Below are 27,972 nucleotides of genomic sequence, written 5' to 3' on the forward strand. Positions count from 1 at the left end.
CACATTGACATGTGCATGCCTTTCTTAACATTCACCACCTTGAAATCAAGATGCAGTGAGAAAGTCTTAAAAAGTCATAAACACTTTGGTTTTCCTCCAGATATTTAATCACAGCAATATAATTGTCAAGGTCATTAAGTAGAGAGCATGATGTTTTATTAGAGCTTCATCTCAAACTCTAAACATACATGTTTTTTTCAACATTCTTAATTTTTCTTATGATCATGATAGAAAATCCTTCAGAGAGATTAGAGTGATCACCAAATTAAGTTTTAATTATTTAGGCCCAAACTAATGCAAAGTACCAACAAAAACAGCATTCACATTTCTAAGAATGGAAGAATTTGTAAGCTTAAGTATTTAAATGTAAAAGGACTTTATTTCAAGTATTATAAAAGAGAAACATTGCCACTTACTGGCAGTACCAGTTTCTTTGCAATACTTGTAGGCATTTATGTGCATCTTTCAAAAGCTCTATTAACCTTTATACTCCTTGTCAACAAAAAGCCCCATTAACATTTAAACTGTGTATGGCCAACTGTCTAAACAAGAATCAAAAGATAGCCTGTAAGAAATGGTTATTTATTACAGACTACATTATTGGGACTATGCATATTGGGGATCTCAAAAAGCTCACATTTCTTAAAGAAAAACAAAACAATCATCAATTGGCAAAAGGGCTGCACAGGGCCTGAGCAGATGTGACAGCTACACGGACCAGTGCTTATCACCAGCAACACAGTACAGCTTTGGAAAGAAAAGTACAACCAGCTGGAGTCACTTCAGGAATACTGGACTTCCAAAGGGATCACACTGTGCACTAAACTGAAATTTAAACGCTGTATTTGAAGGAGAATCAACAGAACTGATCTACCATTAACAACTAGCCTTGCCTAACATTAACAATTTATCTTAATCAGGCAAAAACTTGATTTTAATCAAAGATAACATAATCATTGGGTAAGAACTGAAACCACAGCTGTGTAGATAACAGACTCTTCCATCAAGCTGCTGAACTGGAAGTACCAAAGACACAATTCACCAGTTCATGGACATCCCCCAAAACTTCTTTTGAACATCGTTTATTTAGTGAAATCTTTATGTGCTGCTTCTACAAAGTGGTTATTTCAAAAGGTAAGGAAAAATGAGTCAAAAATCTAGAGACTGAAAGTGAAGTCAAGCAGTCTATTAACACCGCTTTTGCAAATCATTAATGAAGACAGCATGACCTGTTACTACTGAAGAGAAAAAGAATTGTCTTCAAGTATGGGAGATGCATTCACAGTAACAACACAGACATTTATTTCATTACTTTTCAACAGAGTCCATAGAAAATTTACAACCAAAATGGAGCTAGTATGACAAACAGCACTCACACAGCAACAATGAAAATGTCAAGTCCACATTTTCAACAAAAATGCATTTTAGTGGCTTCACTTCCTCAGGCTCCAGTTGGACAGAGCACCACTTCCTGCAATCACCGATTGCATCTCACGTCCGTCTTGTCTTCTGTTTTTTTGTTTGTCTCTTTGCATCCTCTGAGCCACCCGTGTCAGAGGCTGTCTGTCCAAGAGCACGTACTCCTTGCAGTCGAGTTGTCAGCTGTAGCAGTAAGGGAATAAGCTGGGCAAAAAACACAGGGGAAGGAGCTTGTTACTGCAATGGTAGATAAGGTCTGAATTGTATCATTCTTTGGAGTCATGCATTCCCCCCAAAAATGGAACCTATTGCATAAACAGCACCTCTACAGAGGCATCCAAAAAAAGACAGCAAATCTTAGAAAGGAATTAACCCAAATTTCGGGGCATTTCTGATCATCAAAAACTAAAATTATTGTATTTTTTTTTTCCCAAGTCATCTAGCAGATTGAACCCTGAGTCTAGAAGATGACTGCTATTTTCAGTGGAGGTGCTTTCAGTGACACTGTAGAAAATCTTGGAGAATCCCATGTTCTGTTCTGTCTTACCCATGTCTGAGAGGAAATCAAGCTGCACAGACAGTTTTATTTTATCAGCAGAACAGAAATCCAGCCGTATCAGAGCAGACTAGTAGGTAATTATACTCCTCTTGAGACCTTTTCACTAGGGAGAATATAAAGCTACAGAGACAAGACTCAGTGACTTGCAGGAGTTTTTTCCAATCTGATTGCTCCTGAAGCAAATAAAATAATTATTTTCATTCCTATTATCACAGAGTCTGGTTATGTGAATTTGAATAATGCTATATTGTGGGGTTTTTTTTCCCCTGTGAGAAGACAAAATTCAGAAATGGCAGAGGTAGTTACCTTCAAATAAATTTTTTTTTAAAGGAAGGTAATTGTCTGAAAACTTGACTACATTGCTTTTCTTAAAATGTGTCACTTAAGGTGACTGCTGACTGCATCTCTGTCTGGATAATCACCTCAACAAACCCTCACTTACCAGAGTACCAAGTAAGTATTCATTGACAGAACAGTAATATTTGGATAAGACAAAACAACCCATGACCTACCTTATCGTGGTTGTAACCAGCCAACAACAGAAGCAGTGTCAGTGGTAATGCAATGTAAGATCCTTGGGCGATATCTTGTTCAGGCAGTTTTCTCTGAAAACAGCAAGGACCATGCATTTTTATTTCTTTCAAACAGTCATTTTGACTAAGAAAACCCTCAGTTTTAAGCAACATCAGCAATAGGATCACATCCAGGCCTTCCTAATGGCTTCCTTCTAAGTACTGCTCTAAGATTCACTTCAAAGCAGTCCCCTTGATCAGATTCATTCACCTATTACCTTCCTCCTGGGGTCTGCTGGCTTTTAAAGCTAATTCACTAATGGCCACTCTCCACTTTACAGTCAGCCTGGTGTGCTTTGATTTAACTATCACATGCTGCCCAAACCTGTGATCCCAATAATAATACTACAGCAACCACACTGGCATAATATCTTTCAGGCACATCTGCATCTTTAATTTGCAACTGCCATTTCATGTTTCCCTCATGTTTCACTGGCATCTGAACATGCAATTATGCAGAAAAGAACCAAATCCTATAAGCATTACAGAACAAACCATTCACTAAATTGACTGCAGAAGTGCAAAAAGACTCTTCTTTCTCAAGGGGGTTCTCCCCTGATGCTAGTTTAACCCCTCTGTTTTACCCTCTACCTCAGGCTCCAAAAACTAAAGCTCTCTTCTTGGCCTCGTGATACTTCTTTCAAATACACAGAAGTCTTTACAGGAATTCTGACAACAACTCTATCTTTCTCCTTCAGCCCCGTTACTGCAGCCTTTCAATTAAATGTCATGGCTACAACTCCTTCCTGAACTCCTTACCTGCATCCCATAACATACCAGGTTATCACAACCCTCCCTGATGCCCTGAATTTGGCCAAATCCAAATTGATTGTCACTTTAATGCCTCTCATGAACCTCTTTATATTTACATTAACAGAAGGTTTGGCCAAGACCACAAAATCCATGCAGGCTGCACTACCAAACATTGCTCTCAAGGTGAACACTCTAACATTTAAGGACTTTGTACTTACAGTGGGGCTAAAGACCAGTGTGATATGTTTATGATATCCAATAGCAGTGAATGAAACTTGAGGCAGGGTGTAGTCATACTGTGATTTAGACAACGTAGAATCCAGGAGCACCACGTAATTCTATGGGTAAAAAATACACTCAGTCTACAGTGTCAGTAGCAGTCTGAGATAAAATTAGCTTTAAAGGCAAAAGTCAGCTTAACAGGCTTAAAATCTTCTGAGACTCTGGGCACTCCAGCATGAAAACAGTACTGAAGGCACACCAGAATTAACACTTCAGTGAAGAGAGCTAGGCTAATTATTCAGCAATATTCTTACCTCTCCATCTCGGAGCAGTGGTGGGAAATGGAAAAACAGGGATAGCCCTAAGTTGACTGTATGAATTGGGTTGTCAAGATTTTCACTTTTGTAAAGCTTCACCTGTGAAGGGAAGAAGAAAGCACAAACCAGGTATTTCTTAGCCTGCACCACAACGGATTTTTCAGACATTCCACATCCTAAGGGATAAAAGCACTTTAAAAAATCATCATGTGTTTTATAAACAGAAAGTTGTCAAGAACACCTAGAATTAAATACTGGAATAAATTCCTATTTTCTCAGGCTGAATTGCAAGGGCCTAAACTTCCCCAGAAAGACAGAAAGCTTGCTTAGGTGCTCTTCAGTAAGGTGATAAATTTTCCTTTCACATTTTCTCCTGCTCTGAGGTTTGGATCCTTTGAATGTCTCCCAAAAAAACCAACAGCTTAGCGATGACATCTTGGCAGGTGAGGTGCCAAACAGCCTGGTATGAAAGAAATGCAGGCATTGCATTTATATTTGTAGGTTAACATTTCCAAGAAGCTTTTAAACCTGAGAAATGGTACTGTAACTCCTACTAATATCTCTTCTAGATACTTAGGGGCATTTGCACCGTAAGCCAAAAGGTGTGAGGCAAGTTTTTTTTATCACAGTACAGTCTTTTGAATTTTGAAAATTTCAGCTTTACTATTGGTCTCACACTCTCTCTCATAACCATACTTTTAAATCCATGTGTCCTATGGTATTGTTGCATTCACACGGTATCTCCTTGCAAGCACACATGCACCTCAAAAAATCCAGGTATTTTAGGAATTAATGCAGTTCTCTGATACAGACTCATTTCACCCCTGGTGTCTTGCTCTCCCTCTAGACAGGGCATACCTAACCAAGGAAGCAGACCCAGAAAAGTACAGGCCAACCTGAGAAAGTATTTTTTAAACTCACATGAAAAATGGAAACATTAAAGCAAAGCAGTGAGGAAAACTGGAATCTTAATTCTATCTGGAATTCAAATTCACCTTAATTAAAGTATTAGTCATAACTTGAATTAAATGTGTGCCCTGGCTACAGAACAATTTCCAGTAACTCTGCAAAGAAAAATTAGGAAACCAATGGCAAACAGACCTGCCAGAGATAAAAGGCTTGAACTTACACATAATGTGGAGAGATATTCAGAAGATGTAATTACATTTCCACTTAAATCAAATTGATTAATTTGCCGGAATGCTATAATATTAACATCATCAATATCACTGTTCCCAACCTGCAATGTAAAACAGAGTCATGTTTTTACCAACTGAGGAACAGTTAACAGAGCACAGTTAGCACAACATAAATATTGCTCACAATTTTAAACAGGAAGTGGATTTTGTTCTATATTAACCCCATGGAAACTTGAAGGCTTCCCAACTGCAAGTACCTTTCCTCCCAAATGCACAGCTTCCAAGTACAGACTTGTGCATTATCAGCACAAGGCTGGTGTCTCCAAGCTAAACTAAAAATTTAATAACTCTCAAAAACATGCATTATTTTGGAAGAGGCAGAGCTACATACACAGGACTGCCTGAAGTCTGAACACTGGTCTGGGCATTTTCCATCTGTGCTGAGAGATGCATATTACTATGCTAGGATGTTGATATAATTGATTAATGAGGAATACGCTCATATAATATAACCTGCTTCAAAAATATGTAACTTGATATTATTCAAAATTGTTTAAAATACAAAGTATTTGTGTTTCTAAATCCCATCAGAGTAAGAAAAGACATTTACTCAAATAGTAACTACAGCCACAGGCAGGTCAGGGTTAGGCCAAGTGCCTTATCAATAGTCTGGCACTACTGAGGCTGCACATTTTCCTGCAGGGGCCTTTCAGATGCTTCTCTCTCGTGGAGAAAATGGCAGGCTTGCCAGGATACCATTAGTACAAGCTACTGCATACAGCTGTTGCTTGAAGTACATAACCTTCATATGATTTTCTGGAATTTGGGTTGCCATGCTCTTCCCCTTCCCAACTGGCAGCGCCCTTAAAAGAAGAAACTAAAAACTTGAAAGATTTCTGCCCTTCTTTGTTGCTGTAAAGGAGTGCACCCTGGTCAAGCACAGGTCTGAGCTCAATGACCATCTCCCACTGAAAAGTTCTGGGCCACTAACAAAGTCTAATTAACCTCTACTGGATGTCAAGAGATAAATGCAAGGTGACAAATCTGAATCTGTAAGGATGGAGGAATATTTAACAAGTTTTTGTGAGTTTTCAATCCAAAGTTACTGTCACATTTTGTAAGGATTTGCTAGTCTGAACGACAATTTCATCTACACCAAGACTGCACCAAATAACATGTAACAAAGTCTATCAATAACTAAATACAAAGGTAGCACAATATGACAGGTGATGACATCCTCAAGTCGCCAGTGCTTTGTTTCACATCATAAAGAAATTCTGGAAATATATTACATAAATTTATTCTCTCATTTCTTATTGTATAGTTTTTATGAGTGTGAAAGAATTCTTTTCACTTGTTTACTGTTTGGGCTTTATCTTATTTCAGTTTTAAGCTATGATGCTGACACACAATATGGGTCCCATTTTTAGGGAGCTAACTTGCTGAAATCCCCTTGTCTGAACAGAATGCATCCAACTACGTTACTGCAGATAGAACAGCCATAATGCCTAGACAGATGCATTGCATATTTAAGTGAAACTGCAAAAAAAGAAAAAAATTACCTCAATTACCCGATGCTGTGGTAAAGCTCTCTCAATGTGATCATTGCCTTCAGCTTTGAGTTGGACATGATACACACAACCAGGCTAAAAGCAACATTCAGATTATAAATCCCAAGACTGAATAATACATCCAATAATTTTAGAAGACAGCAAGAGATTCCATTTAAGATACACCACCCAAAAAGACCTAACTCTATCCAGGTAAAGTTTTCCTTTTCACAAATAGAAAATTAAATCAGTAATACCATTAGAGGTGTTTACTGCCAGCAAATACAAAAGGTCTATGAGAGAATGTTCACTAGTTTATTACATTACAGTATTAAATAATCTGCTGTGAAGTATTTTAGCTAAAAAGAAAATACATTAAACAGAATTAAAACCTGATCAAATACTGCTTTCTATTTCAGCATAATTGCTTATTCCATACATAGTGATCCCAGAAATTCAGCTTCCCTGTTTCCTGCAGAATGCCTTACTTCACATGCATGCTGTACAATCAACATCATACATACACCCAATATTCTGCTAAAAATACAGTCACGGTATTTTCAATGTTTCTGGGAGGTCACCCCAGTGTGCTGGCAGCAAGTGCCACAGACTGAGTCTAATAGTTTTTTCCCCCTTTACTAGAATGAAAGTTCACTACATGACAGTGTAACACAGAAAGACTCAAAGGAATCTGAGCTGGCACGTTTTTATTGCTCCATTATCACACTAACATAAAAGAAAATGACAGAGAGCATTCCAATCCTTACCAGGAGGCCACGTAGCCTGAACTTGCCCTCTTCATCAGTTATTGTGTCTTCTCCATAGATGCTACAATCCTTCTGTCCCACAGCTTCCACAGAGACTCCCTGCTCAGGCTCTCCATTTAAAGATGAAACTGTGCCATAACAACTAGGGGTATAAAGAGAACCAGTTGCTGCAGATGTGCAGATGCTGTTTCAATGCACAGTTTAAATACAATTTATTGTTATAAATTATGGGAAAAGTATTTAATGTATTTAGCACAGAATTTATAATGTGTATTTAAAACTGTTTAAAGAATTAGAATTAGCTGCAGTTCAGAGCACAACTTTAGGAATCAAAGTTCCCTGACCTCCATGAACAGCAGCACTTACCCCTGAGGGCAAGGAAAGGAAGGATCTTGAAGTCAGACCCCTGAACTGGCAGGCCATCCTTAGAATAGTCCACTCCTGTCCCACTAGAGATAGCACTAGTCACTTCCAGCACTTCATGGCAATGTTTCTCCTTACAGTCCTGCCATCTGGACTTAGCTATATATCTACATGTGTAAGAAAAGGCTACAAAAAGTACTTCTACTGCATAATAAAGTTAAATTGTGCCTTCAAAAGTAGCCTCCAAACCTTCAGAACAGTGGTGTATCAGAAGAAAAGGCAGATTTTGCATAATGCCCCCTGATAGAGTACACAGCATTTTGCTCTACTGACCTGTAAGCTGTTCTGTAACCGGTTATCCGAATTTTAAGGTTCTGACCTTCCTGCACTTCAATCATTTGTGATGATGGTTCAAAGCGAAACTCTTTCATCATGGGTTTAAAATAATACTGTCCTGGGCTCTGCAAAGAGGCATAAAACAAGCTGTTTACTTATAGCGAAACAGAAGTTCATCAACTCCAAACAATTAGGTTTCTGCAAGAGTCCTCTAAAGAGCTAAAACTGTCTGTCCCAATTATAGGTTAAACTGGTTGGAAAATGTGAGCACTGAAAAACAGGGAGCACTTTGTAGAGTAAACCAATGGAACTCCACCAGGTGATAAAGCCTGAAGAGGGAGAGAAAACCCTGGCCCTAAAACCTTACCACAAGACCTCAAGGATAGCAAAGTGACCAGGAGAGAAAGATGTCTGCAAGGAAACCATTCAGGCATGTCTACATACATGGACAGATCAATTTTGTAATTAGATTTCTTCCTTCTAAAGATTCTCAAATGAACATGAAGAAATTGGCTTGTTTCATGTTTACAGACTTCAAATTAGTAACTGAGATCAATCAATATAATCTGCTACCTGTAGGGGAGAAATCTCTTGCCAGGTTAGATTTCACATATTTCATTTGCTAAGATTTTAAGTGCTGTCCACTCTGAGGGACCTACATCTCTCATTGTGGGTTAGGATTTCAAAGCAGACTATATATCCCCCTGCCACTGAAGAGAGCCAACAGCTCTCATATTTTGGAGGACAAAGTAATACAGCATCACACATGGAGTCACACTCAGAAGAATCAATTTCAGCTTACCAGATTGGAAAAAGTCAACATGCCATTATCCTGTGTAAGGAGGTTGGACCGAAACACCCCTCCACTGAGAGACAAGAGAACTCCAGCAAGAGCCTGGTCATCCTCAGATTTGATCTGGTTTTTAAAAAGCAATAGTTTAAGTGTAAATAAGGGCTGCTGTACAAAGAAGGGTTCCGTTCAGAAGCCCCCTACAGAGTGCACTGATGTGCTGGCTCTCAGCACTCAACTGCAAGCAGAGGAAAACTAGCCACATCTGCAGTGTATTTCCCCTCCTGCAAGACTGCAGAGCTACAGGAGCTTGTGCTCAAAACATCTGGGCAGTCACAGCTGCACGTAGCATGTGCCACCAGAACAGTGATTCTCTATCACTTCACAGGATATGCTGGGGGCCAGAACAAAGTATCCCAAAGACTAGAACCAGGCACTAGTTGGACCAGACCGTACGTGAAAAAAACACCTTGAGGGATAAAACTCCTTAAGAGAAGGTGGTCCAACTCTACAAAAGCAAATAAAGCCAATCTCCTGGGCTGCAGGCTCTAACTTTCATTCTCTAAGCCTTGCAAAATACCTTCTGCAGGGCAAGTCATGGTCTGCAACTAAGCTCATCCACTGATATTTATTACCTCATGACAAAATCATGATGAGGACTTTTTACAAGGCCTTGTAGCAACAGGACAAAGCATAGTGGTTTTAAACTAGAAGAGGGTAGATTTAGGTTAGGCATTAGGAAGAAATTCTTTAGTGTTAGGGTGGTGAGGCACTGGAACAGGCTGCCCAGGGAAGTTGCAGATGCCCCATCGCTGGAAGTGTTCAAGACCACACTGGATGGAGCTCTGAGCAACCTGATCTAGTGGAAGGTGTTCCTGCCCATGCAGGGGGGCTGGAACTAGATGATCTTTAATGTTCCTTCCAACCCCAACCATTCTATGACTCCATGAAAATTATCTTATCCCCAAATCCCACAACCATCTGTGTTTGGCTGGGACATGTGGGTTAACTTTTTGCTTGTCTAGCTCTTAACTGCACACACTGTTCATTCAGAACCCAAAGTGTTTAGAACATTACCTCAAATGTCACCCCAGCAAGAGCAAAAGCTTTGAAGTCCCCAACTGTTCCTTTTACTGCAGTCAAAACAAAGCCTTCTTTCTGAGCAGTAACTGTATATTCCAAGTCACTGTGGAGTGGCCCAACACTTCAAATAAAAGGAAAGAAGAATCCATTTTAAAAAAGCACTTGGATATCACACATACATTGTGAAGTCATCATTGAACTTTAACTAAAAAATCCAAAAGATGAAAACAAATTTGTTAATTACCTGTAAGCACCTTTGTCATCAGTGAAAACTGTAATAAGAGGGGAAGTTGCTCCCTTTTCACCAATTACAATCTCAACACCTTCCAATGCAGGATGAACTTGCCCTTCCAGAAATAAGCCTGCTTTTCCATGAATCTCTATGAGCTTTCCAGGACAATTCTCTTGGTCATTGCAAAGGAGATATAAGACAAACAAGAAAGTAAAAAATACATTTACTATTCTGTCCTATGGCAAGAGTTTAACTACTTCCAAAGTGGTCGGTTGATGTTCTTTTACCTTGGAACAAGACATCAATCCACACAATTGTAATGGCCTCTTAACACATTCACAAAATCAGTAACTAAGTTCCAAGTTATAAGTGTATCTCCAAAACAAAGATTCTGGATCTGCTGACTGGTTTGAGGATTCAGTAAGTTACATACACTGCAGCCACGTGGAGAAGATTCCAACAATATTCCCTTCTAGCTCATATTACACTGAGCTTTTACAAAATGTTTTCAGATCAAATTCAGATCAGCATGTCATGTTTAATGACAGAAGTAATATTTTATTTTACTCACATACAATGTATTTAGAATGTGCACAATAAAGAGACACATAAAAAGAGGTACCTAACATTTACCAGTGATTTCAAATGAAGTATGTTCACTTACGAACCTGAGGGCAAAATGAACACTGACTCAAAAAGTAGCATTAACTGATTGATGATAACCCAGACAATTCTGAAGTTTGCTTTTTTTGTGAATATTTTTATTATTGTCATTTACTACAAAGAAAACTTAACAGAAACTTGAATTTGCTAACAAAGTCAAAACACAGACATGGCTTTTGCATGACTATTTTTGTAATTGAGAATAATATGAAATATTCCAGGAATCTGGTGTAATAATCAGAAATCTAGTGCCAGCTGGTCTTTCAACACTTGGAAGCATATTCTGCTGATAAAAAATGTACTCACACCCTCTACCAAATACCCGTGCTTCCAGCTTCCAGAGTAAAATTGGCACAAAGAAATAGTTGCAATTGAAACTTTCCTAACATTACCCTGAAGAGCTATTCATACGTTCATCTACAAGGATCATTTCTGCCTTAAAAACCTTAAAAACTCCTTTCACAATAGATTTTATCTATATTTACCTCCACTAACAACTGTTTCCACATAAGGTGGGTAGAAGAGTAGCTCTTTGGATGATGGTGTCACAGTAATTTTCTCTCCAGACCTATAAGAAACAAGTAAGAAGAAAACTGAATTAGCAGCTCGCATGTAGAACAGAGTACTGCATACTGATGCAAGAACCCACCTAAATACCCCAAGGAAAAAATATCAACAATAACCTAAGCAAAAAAACTATTACATGGTACTAATTTCCATTTTGCTGACAGTCAAAAAAAACAGCACAGGTACCCATACACCAGCTCTTTCCTATATGGAATTTATCATTATTCTGTTTGGTGGAAACACCAAACAATACTACAAAGAAAACACATTGTCCTTTGGAGCTTGGTATTACCTTGCCCAATATGAAAATTCATATAAGAATGGCCCTTGGAGTTCCTCCACCATTTCTTGCACTGGTGGCTTTGTTCCTTCCTCCTCTTGACCCTTCTTTTCTCTCTCCTGTCGTCGGGTCTCAATTTCTGCCAGCTGCTGCTCCCTACGTACCTCCTGTACAGATTTCAGGGGCCCTAAAACTAAGGCAGGTTCACTGTCAATGGATGACCTGAAAACATGGAGGAGAAAACAAAATAATTTCCTTTCATATGAAGGGTTAAGAACTCATTCAAAGGGACAACAGGCAACCTACCTGGCCTAGCAGGAAAGGACGTACTCTCAAATTGTGCCTCATCACACTATCACTACACAAGAGAGTCTTGGTTTTGCTCTAAGCACCAGACACCAGCTCTGCTTCAGGAGCCACAACCTCTCACAGAAGCACTGGCAAGCCAGCAGATATGCTCAATTCTTAACCCAAAGAACCTGTTTACAAGACTACCTTTAACAAAGTCCTAAACTAAAAGAGAAAGGCTGGAATTCCAAATCTGACAACATGATTAATACAGAAAGGATGAGTCATACAAAACAAACACAAAGACTGGAAAGTTCACTTTTTTTTTTCAGAACTAGGAACTTTCCCTCAGAATCTACCTCTCAGGTGTAGAGTACACAAAGAGAAAATATCTTCTGTCATAAATAAATACTTCAAATAGCTGGAAATTCCCAGGAAAAGCTCCGAGTTCAAATCTATCTGCTCCATATATTTGAACTATCCATCTATTTTGTCACTGTCCACTGAACAGATTGCTAGGTAAGTTTAACCATGTTCTTTAAATCAGTTCAGAACAATGCATCATTTGACTTTCCCTGGTCTTACATCCTCTTCCCTAGCCATTTCTTGCAGTCTCCAACCATCTTACATCTTATCTTCTGTCTCTTGTACAGCGGTCTGAAAACCTGTCACAGAACACTGCAAAATTCTCTATGAGGAGTGAACTGAAATGATTGCAATTACTGTTCCTACAACCACTTTAGATTATCAGGGCAGTTCTGTCACCTGCTTTAGTCTTCACCTAAATTCTATTTTGACTTTTTTAAGAGAAACAGATACTACTGCAGAGAAACAGATACTATTTCATCAAGGCTGTAAATTCTGTCTATGCAGTCCAGAAACAATACAAAAATATATTAAAAAATTTTGTCTTAAAGCCTAGTAAAAATGTGTACAGATATGCACAGTCTCATGACACTAATAATAAATTAATACAGTCTCACTTTTCCAACACAACAAGCCATCATAAAAAATAGTTAAGAATCAGCCTTCTTTTTTGTTTCCTTTGTTGTTCTTTTTTTAATTATTAATTGAAAGTTAACAAGTCACCACCATGAATCTGGTACAGGAAGACTTTTAAAAACAACTGTCTTGCTTTTAAATCTATAGTTGTTCCTTTTATGTTGAAGGCATTTTACAAATCAGACTTTGTCAGGCTCAGAGACAGTCTGTGGCAACTGAGCTGCCTTCAAAGCAGTTGCCAATAGTCAAAAAATTCAGCCAGCCTAGAAGGTTGATATACTCACCTCCTCACTACATTGTTTTTAAAACCCTAATCACTCTTAGCTGTTGCAGTGTTTCTTTTCCAGCTGGTGTAGCTGCCCACTACTTGCAGTTATAGGTTCATTAAACTCAAGGAACTCAAGGCAATGACCTGCAGGTAATTTGCTTTCTGAAAAGATGTTTTCTACACTCTAAAAAAGTTTAAGAAGCCATAGTCTAGAACAACTGGATATCAGCAGAGCAATAATAAAGCTCCCATTGTTATCAGACACTTCTCCAGGCAGATCTAGCACATCATAAATTAAAGCTCTTCACAAATTAGTGTGCCCTAGTGAGCTTCTGTTCAGCTAAACATAAATTGGCACATTACTGTGTAAACACACTGCGTGGTTTTTCTTTTATGACCCTCTTCACACCAGTAGCAATGCTCTAAAGTAGCAGATTCTCATTCTGAGGAAACAAAACCACACAAACCCAGTGCTAAAGAGCTCAGAACTAAGGTAAAATTCTGAACTCTGAAATTTCAGTTCATTAAAGTGTATAAAAACTCAAAAAACAATTTCTTCTGAGCAAGACACACAAGCAGAAAGCAGCTCTATTGAAACAAAGTTACAACGTTCAAAATGAGGGCTGGGCTACAAAGAACTCAGTTCAGCTTAGCATGAAAACTTCTTGCAGTCTAGAGTTGGATGCCATCCCCTTAGAAAGCAGCCACTGCAGTATTAAAACCAGAGTAAATACTTGAGAGAAATGTCTTTTTCTTCCCTTTTTTATAGCCCCAAGATTTCTTTTTTCTTACTTAATGGTAATAGTCACATCCATTAGTTTATCTGTTACAATTGTGCCAAGGACGTGGTGCCGAACTGCAGTGAGTGTCAGGATACTGGGAGACGACCTGTAAATCAAAGTAACAGATTAATTCAAGGTCCCCCTCCTACATAAAATAACCAAATCTTATTTAGCAGAGTTTGTGCTCCCATCCTTAGTTCTGAAGTGCTTTATAAAAGGCAATATACAAATTACACAGCAGAGATGAGATGACAGCATATTGGGAAGGGAGCATAGTCCAGCTCTGAACCCCAAACCACTGCATGACATTGGCCAAATCGATTCTCTCCTTTGTGCCTCTTGCTTCCTCTCAAGCTAAAGCTGTTTTGATTGACTTCATATAAACAATCTCTTTACACACAGCAGGACACTCACTGTCACAGTGGACATAGTTCACCAAGACACCCCAAGTCTAATGGTGCTTTGCTGCCAAAAGAGCATTTCTGCTTCTATAAATTCACTCACTTTGTACTGGCTCTAATGTTCAGGACATCTCTCTTTGAAGTACTAACACAGCAGAAAAGAATCAGATTTTAATGCTGAATTCATTTTATGCCATGTTAATGAATTAGAAGTAGTCTGGGAGCAGAAATCCTCTTCTTTGGTAGCAAAGAGCCATTAAACACATTGCCAGACCATAGCCTATAACCAGTAAACTGGCTGATTCAGGAAGATCAGCACTGCTGACTTGTGATTAGGGTGAGTAATTATTCAGCTTGCAAAAACTGGGTAAGCAGAACTAAATCACCAGAGCCACAGCACTAGGGACATACAACAGCAGTACATGCCTCCTAGTAAACTTTCTATCCCATCCTTTGCATTTCAACTCCCACAAGTGATTCACAGTTTCCACTGAAGTATCTCTGCTTTGTTACAAAGCAAAACCAACATTAAACAGACAGAAGGCTGACAAGATCCATTTAAAGTAGCAAAACCATATTTAAAGCCTATCATCAGTTCATTTTTTTTAAGACTAGAAAGGGCAAGAGAACACATCTGATACACTTTGCTGAAGCACCCCTCTACTGGTTATAGCTTCTCATAGCAACATATACTGAACTGTTACAAGAACTCAGTTGCAGCAGCTTTATGAAAGCACATTGATGTGCAGAGGATCAAACCCAAATTTTTCTCTTACGTGTCATAAGTGTAATATTCATGTTCAAACTGGTGGCAGGAACGTGGGGTCACTTTATATACACCTGTAAATATTAAGTCAAAGAACAATCTGTTGAAAAAACTGAAGCTTACTGAATTCTCAAGATCACATGATATCTGAAGTATACAAACAATTACAAAATTTGAGTAGGTATGTACTGCCTTTCACCTAGACACGTGTAAATTAGATCACCTCTGTTCAGTCACAGATCACTACTGGAAGCTGCACAGTTTCACAAAACACAAATTAGGCATCACTATAGATAAACATAATGCAAACACAACAAACCAAACAAGATGTGGGACAACAGGACCAAACGGTCCCACAGATGATACCCTTCAACTGATTATAGAACCACTGTATAATTATGAATGAGACCACTGGCTCATGAAACATTCAAAGCTGAAAACTGAATCAAAACCAAATACATTTTAAACTGTTTTGCTAAGAGGCCATAACAGGGAATTAGCTCTAAGACATTAAAAGGAGGAAAAAAAAAAATATCTAATTTTAAAACCTTCTTTTTTCCTGTTATGGATAACCTAATGGTACTTTTAGCAGTTATCACTCAAGAATCCTGTATTGAAATGGAACTTCTATTTGTCAGTAACATTCTTATGACAGAATCCATATGAACAAGATAATTATTTTTAAATGCTCTTCATTTATTAAAGACCAAAACCCTTCACCTATTTCCCCCCCGAAATTATTATTTTACTTCTGGAATCTACATTTAGGACAAAGACTAAAAAGTAGGAGAATTCTAAAAACTTAGAACTGAGCATTTATATACAGATTTAATAAAACAATGCCTCTCAGAAACCTTAGAAACCACAACAGATTTTTTTATTTTATCTTATTTTTTAATTCCCAGCAGTATTAGTTGTTCATTTTTCAAACTAACATTTTAGAGCTGTTACCTGGCTTTGAGAGACAGAATCTATTAACTCCTTTGGACAAGTTATAAACACCAACGTTCTCTGGTCCATTTCCATCCTGATAAAATTCCTGTGAAGCCACAACACAACTCACTATTAGCAACTACCATCAACAAAATGAAAACTGTATTTGCCTAAAGCTACACTAATGCTTCGCTTTTGTAGCAGCTAATAATATTAGACCACTTTATCAAATCTAAGAGAAGAATCCCAAAGCACTCTAAACATCAATGTGCTGTATGACTCCCCAGAGACACAAGAAAGCCTTGATTCCAAGCATAATCCAGTCTGCCTACACAAGTTTATTAAAAAAGAACATTTGTTACCTACGTACCAGTGTAATTGCATGAGAAAGAGAACACCTCAGCATATATCCAGTCTGCCTGAACTCTACTCCTGAAACATCTTCCTCCATGACTTCCAACTCCAAAGACTTATTTTTCCAGCACCAGTCTTCATGTACAATGCTTACTAGAATACACACCACAAGAAGCATTTCAGCAATGTAAAACTGTGTGAAGAAGACAGGTTTTGTGGTGTAAAAGCTCTGACTTCCCTGACAATAATCTTCAAAGCCAGATATACAATAGATACATGCAGCATCATCAGGAACCCAGCACATCTTGTAACAGAAAAGCTATTATAAAAAGGAACAATGAAGTCTAGTCACTCTGGAAAGCTCTGCAATGTGCACTGTCATTTTGATAGTCCAGGAAGCCTAGAGGACACAGGAACCTAACTCCAATTTCACTTGGCAGAAAGGTGTTCTGACTCCTGTATAAAAAGAGCTATCTGTATATATCCTTTCTCTCTACACCTTCCACTGGAAAACAATTTATTTTCATAATAGGCCAAGGCAGGCTGGTCAAAACATGTATTGCTCTTTGGAAAGGTATTCTGGAAGCAGAACTAGAATGTGCCTCTGTTGTCAGGCTTGGGATAAGTCAGTTCATGATAAAGCCCTTTGCCTCACATCCGTCATGTAGACCCTAAAATTTAGGGGAACAGTTACCTGTAAGCTGACAAAAGGGTTTAACTTACAAGATTAAGAAAACCTGAGGCACTGGTGTATAGTACTTTTCCAGATTCTCTCAAGTTTCTAAACTAGTTCCATATTGGGCATATAGCAACCATTGCCCATAATAACAGAAGTGCACAGATTCAGTCACAGATTTAGCTACTAAGGTAACACTTCAAGCAGTTCCCCACAATCCCACCTTTGTATTTGCCAGGTAGCACATTTTCAAACGTGAAGGCCACTGAGTCCATGTTTCCAGAGAGCTGCAGGTTGCGTTTTTCACCCTGGCGGCTCACAGACTGTAATGTCACCATCAGATCACCACAAGCATCTGCACAGAAAGGACAGCAGAAAATGAGACTGCATTCTGGCTTGCCAGCTTTGCCTCCAAAACCCCACTCCAAGCAAACGTGGAATGTAGCAGGATTAAAATTATTACTTTCATCTGGTAAAGAATATTTCCAATTAACTCTTACTCTTATTTCTTAAGGACCTGTTTACCGGTGCTTTTCTGCATTCTTCAGGAAGTTTGAGATCGTTAATCATATCCTTTTATCTAATTGCAAGTTAACAACCAGAGGCCAGCATTAAATCCCTGGGTCCACCTTGTTCTGCAGAGGCTAGAGGGCCCAGAAAACATCTCAGAGACAGAACACCAAGAGCAGAGAGGATTCAGGAGATTCAGAGAGGAAAAAGGAAGGGGTAAAAATGACAAAAGTCAAACTCCAGTCACCATCTGCTGGTATCAGTGGGTAATCAAGAAAAACAGAAGAGACAACCTTAGACTAAAATAAAAAGCTTATGAAAGAAAACAGATTGCAAGCTTCTGTTAACAGCCTGAGCATCTATTCAACACATCTTCCCATGTACCGCTTTTTTTTATGTCTCTTTTGCTTTCAGTGCTTGTCGGATTGATGCACGTCATCCCTAGTGTCAGCCAGGAGCATTTCCTTCCAGAACTTACCCATCTTCTGAGGAAGCCAAACAGGTCAGAATCTCTTCCTGACGAAGTAATACTTGCTTACTCCTAGCAATTATCAAAAATAGGTACATAGCTTTAAGCTGAACTTTATTAAGGCACTTTATTAGGCTGTCAGGTTTCCCAGAAAAGAGCTGCTTTATCCATGTGCTGGAAGTTAACTTTCTCACCTGCTAGTGGAGCTAACCACAAGTGGCTTGATCTAAACAGTACTCATTCACACACTGAAGTTCACTTTTTCCATTTCCACTTCACTTTCAAAACTGGCTTACCTAAACAAGAGATCTTCCCAGAGACAGATGCCAAAAACTGAGAGAAGGTCACATCCATTACTGGTCTGTCTGTAACAGTAACAGGGAACAGTTTGGGTTTCAAAGCCAACCCTGCCCTGGTCTCAGCCTCTGGAATGATTACCTGTAGATTATATGACATTAAGACATCACTAGGTTTTAAAAACCAGTGCAAATACACCCACTTTGCTGTGGTGTATCCACTTAAACCAGCCTCCTAAATACACTTTTCAAACTTCTGTATTAAAAATCTGTCAAAGAAGTGAAAAAAATCTGAGCTAAAAATCCTCAAACAGTTCAGTTTCAAAAGTCAGGGTGAATTTCATTTGGGGATGTACTGCTGCTTCTACATTAGGCTATTTCACTATCTACAAAGACAGTTAGAGGCCTTATCTTCCACCCTACACTATCTCCCATGATCCAAAATTCATGGTTGCCGGCGGCGAGGGAAGCAAGCAGTCCAGAATCAATGTGATTGATAAAGCAAGCTTCGATTTATTGAATACACAGTGTTACTTTTATACCCTTTTCCAAACCTACATGTAGTGAATTCATTGGATAGTAACCACGCATAGTGAATTCATTGGATAGTAACTACTTGTAGTGATTTCACTGGACGGCAACTACTTGCAGTGATTTTACTGGATAGTAACACACATCTGAGTTCCAGGGTTCTTCCTTGTTTTCTATCATTCTACTTTTCTACCTTGTCCTTGAGTTAGTTTAAGCTAACAGAGATTGTTTATACTTGTGTTAGGCTAAAAAAAGAGATTGCTTGTACAGCTGCTGTTTGTGCTACACTCTCAAGGCCTCTCGAGGAGATAGCAGGGGCCCATGGCCGTGCTGCTCAAGCCATTTTGCAACACATGGTGGTTGTGCTACAGGCTTTGCTGTGACCTGTAATCTCAGACTCATTTTGCTACCTGAGAAAAGTACATGTTACATGTACAGTAGTAAACGTAAGGCACATCACAAGTAAGAGGAGAGAGAGAGAGAGAGAGAGGAACTTTCAACCTCAATGGCCTGATCTCCTTTTAACAAGTGTATAGGACAAGGAGCATGGGAATCTCAGCTTATTAAGGAAAAAAAAAAAATAAATACATGTTATTGTTTAAATGGTGCAAACAGCAGAAAAGGACAAGGAAAATCTAAAATCACATTCTCAAATTTTAGAAATTAAAATGTTTAAAATATTCTAAAACCTCATGACAGTCCTCCAAGGAAGAAATGGAAGCTCATTCTTACCTGCACATTGTATAGACCTGGTTTTGCCTTAAAACAAAATGCTCCACGAGGATCAGTTTCTGTTGTAACCAGTGATGCTTTGTCTTTGTCTTGAGGCATCATGGTTACCTTGTATTTACTCATCTGCTTGACTGTGTCAGGGAAACGAGTTACTGATATTCGGCCACACACACTGAACCTGTTAAATAAAAGCCAGACATCAGAGTAAATACCTTGATTTGACAAAGCTCATAAAAAAATATTTGTTTTAAAACCTCCTTAGAAAGCAAACCTCACTATGTTGAGCTACTAATGCATGAATTTGAGTTAATTTCTCCTGAAAGTGTGTTCATCTAAAAGAAACGCTGCAAGAACAGTTGAGCAAGGTATGATTAATGGGATCTTACAACAGGTAATTTACTGGAACACAACCCTAGTCCACCTACGCTTGTGAAAACATAAGACGACAAATTAGAAGCTGTTAAATTTTACTTTTCACCTTCAACAGTACAACATTTTTAGGGACACAAATAACTGTAACTGAGCATTTAACAGCATGCAGGTTTTTTTCTAATTAGCTAGGTAAGCCTGCATGAACTAATTGCCATTTTTGTCAGTAAATTCCTAGTTTTCACTCCTCCAGAAGGTGGTCACTATTTTCTCCTCCAGGAGAAGCTCCTGGACAGAGAACTATGATCCTTTTATCTTCATCAACTCACACTTATCTCTCACCCACTGCTGCCTTATGCTTGTGGCAAGCAGTCAAAGAGTCACAAAGAAGACAGACAACATACATCTAAGACAACTATGACCTTCAGAGTGATGAGTAATAAAATGTAGAGAAATGGTACAACACTGGACTAGACAGTTCTGTAATTCTTGCACAGGAGGATACATGGAATGCAACATCAGCAGCAGAAAGCCTCTCTGTTCCTTTCTTGGTTCACATACAGTTCTATAAAAGCTCCATATACCCATGTCTTGGCATCTTCATTTGCAAAAGAGTAGTTATTAAGACGGAACTCTAAGCCTTAACTAGGATTGAGCAAAATACAGTGGACAAAACATTACCTTGCACTCATGCCATCCTATTTAATTTCTCGAGCAGCGTTTAGCTCCTCACAACAGTACTCAAGTCTGGGCCTGGCATGGGAAAGGACTGCTCATTTTCAAGACCTTATCCAAGTATCAAACTACATCTTCATCATGACACCAGTACTTACCCTGTTGCAATGATATTTGCTAGCTGAGGTGTATTTGGTGCAATCTTCACTGTAATAGTATCAAAGAAGAGATGCTCCTTCCTGGCATGAATTGTGTATGTGCCTGTTGTTATGTTCTCAAGGCGGAAAGAGCCATCGGCTTTTGTTTTTACTGTAACAAAAAAAAAAAGAGATCAGTTAAAATACAGACCATGTCTGTCCTTCTGTGTCAAAAGAGCTAGAGGGCATGCACTGCTTTAGGCTGTTATTAATTTACATTGCATGACAAAGAAACAGTATTAGTACCCAAACCGTTCTATGATTCTTACTATACCAACCTTCACTTCTGTATTTCAAAGCACAATTTGGCATGTGGTTGAAATTTTCTACAGCAAAACAAATGAACATATAATACTCCTAAGCCAGAAAATGCAAAATTAATAAACTGCATGAAAACTAGTTTAATATTTAAAATGAACTGCAACAAAGTAGTGTAATATCCTGAAGGCTTAATTCTATCTCATACACTAGTCCTGTACTTAACACAAACTTCCCTGTAGCAGCAAAGACCAAGATCCCTGCACACCTTTAATCTGATTATTCAGAGTCACAGTGGCATCAGCAACTCCTTCTCCTCCAGGACCATTCAGCACTCTCCCTGTGACAGAGAAACCCATCACATGGAAAATAGGCTGAAATAGGAAAAAAGTTAACATTAGTCTTTACTCAGTAAAAGCAAACATACACCTACAGCAATTAACACCAACTGTTTTCCCCACACACACGTATAAAAAGAAAATTTATTTCCAGCTTTAGGAAAAAAATGTACCAGGATAATCATAATGAAGGCACACCTCCAGGCACACTGTTCCCCTAAGCACAGGAACAGATTCTCAAGCTACCATCATCAGTGCAGTTCAGAAGGCCCAAGTCACAGATCATAATGCCCTAACACAAAGCACTCTGCAATGCATACAAACTTACAGGCTGACAATCTGAATGAGTAAAATTAAGCAACCTGAAAGATTATTGCCCGTTTGCAACATGCACATGGAAGTTAACACAGCAGAAAGCTTTTCCCTATTTCATTTCCTCCTAGAAAAAGGGACTCAAGTGTAGAAATACAGCACAATGCCAGATATCGTCTTCTACTTGCTGTGCAAGAGGGTTTGTGTAACAAATGACTTGAAACTTCTTACAAAGAAGTTTTTCTATTATACACCTGCTCTCCTAAAATCTGCTGTACTTTTACAGGAATGAATGGCACAAAGAGATTATTTTCTCTGAATATCTTACCTCAATTTGTAAGCTGTCATGTTCTACAAAGAAGTCCAATCTAGATGGAGCAACATCAAATGTAATTCTCTCTCCTCTGTAGAACGGTATCTGAAAGAAGACACATAATTTTGACTCCTAACAAGCTACAATGACATAACTGTTTCTCTTTATCCATTTCTATGTCTTTATCACCATCAGACACCTCTGTGGAGGGTCAACTGGGCTGCAAACTGCCTGGAGAAAAAAAAAACCTCAGGGGAGTTGTCTTGTAGACAAGAATAAAGGCTGTAATGCAAGACTATTTAATGGAAACCATGTAAAGGTACTTGCACATGCAAGAATTTAGATAGACTACCTGATCTCTAGAAGGGCTAAAAGAATGAGAGGAGTTTGAAACCCAGTTCTAGATCGTGCAGACTGAGAATGCAAAACAATCACTCTGGGCAGTTCATAGGCCATCTTGCTCCCCCACTACCAGGACATGATACAGAGAACAGGCAAAAAAGAAAACAAGGCATGTAAAGGACATGAGGTAGCTGTACCAGCTGAAACTCTTCATCTCTCAGTAGCCTCTAAGTGTGGTTCTATAACTGGCTAATGTATTCAGGTCATTCAGAGCCTGATGTGCAAATAAGTCCTTCCTCAGAAGGACTTCCACGGAGCCCTACCAGAGCAACTTACTTCACTGTCATACACTTAAGGGTGAAGGTTCCTATTCCAATTAATCCAATTCAAAATACTTCAACTACTTCTGTTTTACCAGCTACAAAGTTATGCATGATCTAGTTTAGAAAATCAAAGTTAACAACCCAATGGATAAAAAAGTAATGACCTTTCTAGCTACTTACCACAGTGTATTTCCCACTTGGCAGAGAAAGAAAGCTGAAAGATCCATCTTCTTTTGATACAACATTGCACAAATAGGATAGAGACTCATCTCTTGATTGGAATCCATCCACAGGAGAAATACTGCAGCCCACAACATCCTGTGGCAATAAATACAACATAACTTTTTTACCATGGGAGAAGAGAGAAACTCGTTTCAGGGGGGATGTAGGAGAGTTCAAAATATTATATTGTGAATAAAGGATAGGAAGCACAAAACCATTTGAGAGGCAAAATTTGACAGCATGGCTTACAATTCATGTATAGGTAAAAACAGGAAAAAAAATAACCAACCAATAATCAACTTCATGGTAACAGGGACAGAAAACTGGGAAATTCCACATCCCCCAGTATCTCAGAAGTGCACTACATGTCTTAACTGACTTCAGTTCTGTGAACAAGGTTCTCATCACAGAACATCTCATCACAGAACTATTTTAACCAAGAAAACGAAGTACATGACCAAACATTTTACATTCGTTTCATGACACACTTTTAAGGTGGCAACACAAACTGAACTTTGTCTTCACATCAAGAGGGCAAAGAGCAATTAAGACCTCATGTTGAAGACAAATTACAGCTACTGTACAGCGAACAGAGGATTTGTCTGGCAACATCTTGTGTTTTGTGCCAGACATATTTACTAATCAACATTTAGCATGCAAAAAGGTGCAACTGGAAAAATATTATCTTAAACTTGCAACTCTTAACAATGTTGGCCCACAGGGAATAGACAGATCGGCAACATGTAGGGAACCATGTTATATTTTGCACTTGTTGCTTGCTTCAGTTCAGGTCTCAGTCTCCTGTATCTTTTGACCAGCCTGAATGTCCAGTTACCTGGCTGTTTGAAAACAATAATGAAGAGTCCAAAAGTGTTAAAAATTAAAATAATTTTCTAATTTCTTGTGTTTGAAAATAATATAGAGAACTTAAACCTCAATTTTGCCAACATTTACACAGATAGCTATCGTGTTCCACAACCAAGTAATTCCATGGAGGTCACATGAAAACTCAGCATGTAAACAAATGTACACAAGGGCCCTGCTTAGAAAAACATAAAAAAAAAAAAGAACAAAAAAATACAGCTTGAGGGGTTGTACAGTTTGTTTTCTATAAGCCAAGGTCAATGAAGGACATACATGAGTAAGGGCAATATGAACCTGGGAGCTATTTAATGGTTTCTTACTTATGTCCCTACTCATGTGGAAAAGGTACTACTACACCATTACCTCTTTAGAGACAGATGAAGAGAAGAGGAGAAACATGACCCCTTTCATGGGCTCTCCATCACTCCTTACACACCCAGACACATTGTAGCCAGCAACAACCAGAGGGCTAGCAGCATAAGCATTAGAACTGGTCACTCGCACCACTGTGTTTGACTGAAATAGAGAAACACACATTTTCACCAAGAGTAGGCATCAGATCTCATTTACAGCACCTAAATAACAATCAGCAGCTGTATATTCCACAACAGAAACAGAGGCCACAGCAAAAGTACTCAAAAGAGGGTTCACAAGCTATTCAAAACAAAGACACTAAAGCAAAGATACTTTGCAAAACAGTATTTTTCCTGTTTCACTGATTTAGGAATTGGTCAGGATCTCAGAGCTCCTCAGGAAGCAAGCAGTCTGACAAAGAAGGATTAGAGCACCTGCTATAATATTGAAGCTCCTGAAAAATGTATAGGACTAGACGACCAAAAGCAAGAGCTCATTTCCAGTCATTCCATGTCTGGCTCCACTGCCTCCAAACTGGGCCTGCAAGAGGCAGTTTCTTCACTACTTACATTCATGAAAATTCTGGTAACCTTGCCCACTCACAAAAACCTTTCCTCACATTAGCTAATCCAGACAAGGTCTAGCAGACCTGCCCTCACTAAACAGGTAAACAGAACTTTTATAGGCTCTAACCTCTTTTAACATCCAGGTAGGATGAGATGCAAAGATTTCATATTCGCCAGGAAGCACTTTAAAGAAAGCAAACCTGTAAAGGCAAGAAAGGGGTTACATCTCTTCAGAAATAGTCACAAACATTTGTTTACAGAAAAACAACTCAGACTCTATACATATGTTATAAAAAATATTTCAGAACAACTATAATCCCAGTTCATAAGGCAGAACTCAAAGAATCTTGTGTAAATTAATATCATGCATCACCCACACTCACTTTCCTCCAGGTTGTGTAATAGTTGATTGTATGTTGATGTCACTGCCAGCATTTCTCAGTGCAACCTGGACTCCAGCAGGACCTAACATTTGACCTTTGCTGAGAACCTGGCAAAATTAAGAGGGAAAAAAGTATAAATGGATAAAAATAATGTGCAGAACTGAAGTAGAATGTTTTTTACAAAAGCAGAATTAGCATAAGATGGAATAAATAAAGGAGTCTAACCTTTCCATTCACAGAAAACCCTGTGAACACAAAGTTAATGTCACCTCCCTTTGTGCAAATGTCACTAATGCCATCCACATGGATGTCTACACTGGTTGGTTCTGGAGGGGAAGAACAACAAAGCAGTATAGTAGTCAGTGAGAGAGCAATCATGAAGCATTTCTACTTTAGCTTTATAAAAATCTCACAGAAACACGTTAACTCAAGCACACAAGTGCTGCTCTGGAAGTCTTGCCTCAGCAAATTAAAGCACCCAAAAATTCTGAAGTTGTAAATCCTCTTTCCCCCTCTCATTGCAGCCATTTCTTTCAAAAACCCACATTCCCTCAAACCAGACCATGGGTTACTTTGTCTGTATCTGCCTTATAGCTTTATTGGCCTCTGGTACAGTAAGTACATTTTAGTTATTAAAACCACATGGTAGGGCTTATCTCCCTTGAAAAGTCCTTGATTTTCCCTGCCAACTGAAAGTCAGAGATAGTGAAGTCCCACACTGCAAATACACTGTACTACTGTAAGAAGACATACGAGCACTTACCGAAACTCCACCCTAGGGGAGGCTCAATTTTAAGAATGAAATCCCCCTAAAAATAAAAAAGCAATAACTGTCTTCACTGATCTAAATTCAATTCAGCTGAAGTATGGGGGGAAAAAAAGTGAGAACACAAGTATCACACTGCAGAGTAACACAAGACTCAAATGTCTCATTCTCCTTTCCATCTACCTAAGATACTCTGTTCAATAAAGCAGGAAAATCTACTCAGACAGGCTGGAATGCTGGGCTCACATTCAGCCAACTAAGAGCAAAAATTAAGTGTAATCATGTTTATATTACTTTTAGATCAAACCTGGCTCATGTTAAAGCAGCTCAGTATTAGAAAGTGTTCAAATCTATCTCTACCTGCCCCAACAGATGTGTTCTAAATCAGCCTTTAGGATTTCCATTAGGTCCTACTCAACCATTCTGTCCAACCATGGGACAGCAAAATTTCAATCCTATTAAAAAGTCTGTACCAAAAAGGTATTAATCTACACAGAGATCCTCTTTAATTCAGTGAGCACCCACATATGCTGTGCCACATATGTTCTGAAGTTCATCCATGGAAAGGCTAAAAATTAAATCACTGGGATAAGAAAGCATCTTACATTCTTAGATTTCAAAGGGAAGGATTTATTTCTAATCCCTAAATTAACTAGGTCTTTAAAGGAGCAAAACACTTAGACCATTGGAGGGCAGCTTGTATTTATTTTGAATGTAAGCATTTTTCCAGTCTAAACTGACATCCAACTTTTGATACATTCTGAGCTTCCTGTATAATTTTCCTCAGACATTTTTATCACCTGCACCAAGTCCTTCATGTTATTTTTAATTCAGTCATAACAAACCATGTTCTCATACAGATTTATTTCAATTTCTATAGGTGGGTAACCGAAAGCTTTACCTGTATTCTGTAGGAACCTGTACTTTTTGTGAGTACAGCTGCTAGCACATGGCAGCTGGCAGTAACTCAGGCTCCCAGTGCTACAGTCACACAGATGAGTTGCACAAACACAACAACACAACTGAAGTTACCTGGCTTTTCTCATGGTAATACTTAGCACTGAGAAATTAAATAACTGCATTACAAAAAGAAACACATGAAAGTTTAGCCCAAAACAAACTAACTAAATTATGTCCTGATTGAGATGCTTCACGGGTGGGTGTTATTCTGACATTTAATCTGCTGGCAGCTCCTGCCCCCAGCCTAAAAGAGGCAGAACTGGTATTTCAGTCTCTTACCTTATCATAGAGGGGAATCATGAAATACCCATTGTTTGGAGCGCAATCTGTCTGGTATTTCAGAGTACCATGCTTTGTATACAGCTTAATCTAAAACGAAATACAGAAAAATATATTGAAAAACGTGAGCAAAGCTGGCACCAGGCATTCACTAACCAAGTGGTTTTACACAGCAGCATCCGCGTGTCGTCAGCGGGTAACAGGGAGAAGGTTTACTGCAAGAAAACCACCACCTGCCAGGCAACGCCGGCAGAGCCCAGCCCCGGGCAGGGAAGGAAGCGCAGCCAGACCCCAGGCCAAGCCGCTACAGCCGGACAGGGGGCGAGGGCCGCCGGCCCCGGCCGGCTGAGGGGACAGGCGCGGCGCCCACCTCGATCAGAGAGTAGTTGATCTCCACGTCGGACTTAACGAAGCCCCCGCAGCCCACCACAATGTCCTCAGAGCCCCGCGCCAGGGCGGTGCAGAGCGCGCAGAGCAGCGCGGCCGCAGCCCAGGCCCCCATCCCGCCGCCGCTTCCCTGACTCAGCGCTGCCGAAGAGCCGGGCAGGGCCGCGCCGCCCTGTGCTGCCCCCTGCCGGCCCGGCGGGCTCCGCCCCGCAGCGCGGCGAGCCCTCCCGCGGCCTTTACCGCTCCCGGGGGGGATCGCCCCACGTCTGTTCCTGCCGCTCGGGTCATGCAACGCGCCGCGCCCCTCGGCGAGGCCACACGGCGCCCCGCTGGCTGCCCCCTGCCCCCGGGGCTGAGGGCGCGGCGCGGGAACCCCGGCTCCTGCCGCTGCCGGGGAGCTCCGCCTCGGCGCAGCGCCGCCGCGCTACACACATCCCGGTGTGT

General features: G+C 39.5%; 1 protein-coding gene across 3 annotated transcripts; it reads right to left on the minus strand.

The window, feature by feature from the left end:
- Positions 1–134: 134 nt before the first annotated feature.
- On the minus strand, positions 135–27,955 carry LOC127390735 (nodal modulator 1). 3 transcript variants are annotated; one of them, XM_051632636.1, is made up of 31 exons: positions 27,769–27,955; positions 27,142–27,231; positions 25,900–25,945; positions 25,362–25,462; positions 25,137–25,243; positions 24,881–24,953; positions 24,197–24,349; positions 22,928–23,065; positions 22,098–22,187; positions 21,388–21,493; positions 20,823–20,973; positions 19,621–19,798; positions 18,358–18,499; positions 17,306–17,437; positions 16,423–16,559; positions 16,071–16,158; positions 15,130–15,193; positions 13,963–14,058; positions 11,625–11,834; positions 11,251–11,333; positions 10,115–10,274; positions 9,865–9,991; positions 8,800–8,913; positions 7,995–8,122; positions 7,299–7,440; positions 6,544–6,627; positions 4,972–5,082; positions 3,840–3,941; positions 3,522–3,641; positions 2,491–2,583; positions 135–1,623 (listed from the first exon to the last, which is right to left on the minus strand). In XM_051632636.1, the coding sequence occupies exons 1-31, from the start codon at positions 27,814–27,816 to the stop codon at positions 1,492–1,494; spliced, it is 3,546 nt and encodes a 1,181-aa protein (XP_051488596.1). In that variant the 5' UTR covers positions 27,817–27,955; the 3' UTR covers positions 135–1,491. The 3 variants fall into 3 exon arrangements, with proteins under 3 accessions (XP_051488596.1, XP_051488595.1, XP_051488597.1); XM_051632635.1 differs by lacking the exon at positions 27,769–27,955 and adding an exon at positions 27,512–27,734; XM_051632637.1 differs by lacking the exons at positions 25,900–25,945; positions 27,769–27,955 and having other exon boundaries at positions 27,142–27,226.
- Between the last annotated feature and the right edge of the window lie 17 nt (positions 27,956–27,972).

Source organism: Apus apus, chromosome 14, assembly GCF_020740795.1.
Source record: "Apus apus isolate bApuApu2 chromosome 14, bApuApu2.pri.cur, whole genome shotgun sequence".
Classification (NCBI taxonomy): domain Eukaryota; kingdom Metazoa; phylum Chordata; class Aves; order Apodiformes; family Apodidae; genus Apus; species Apus apus.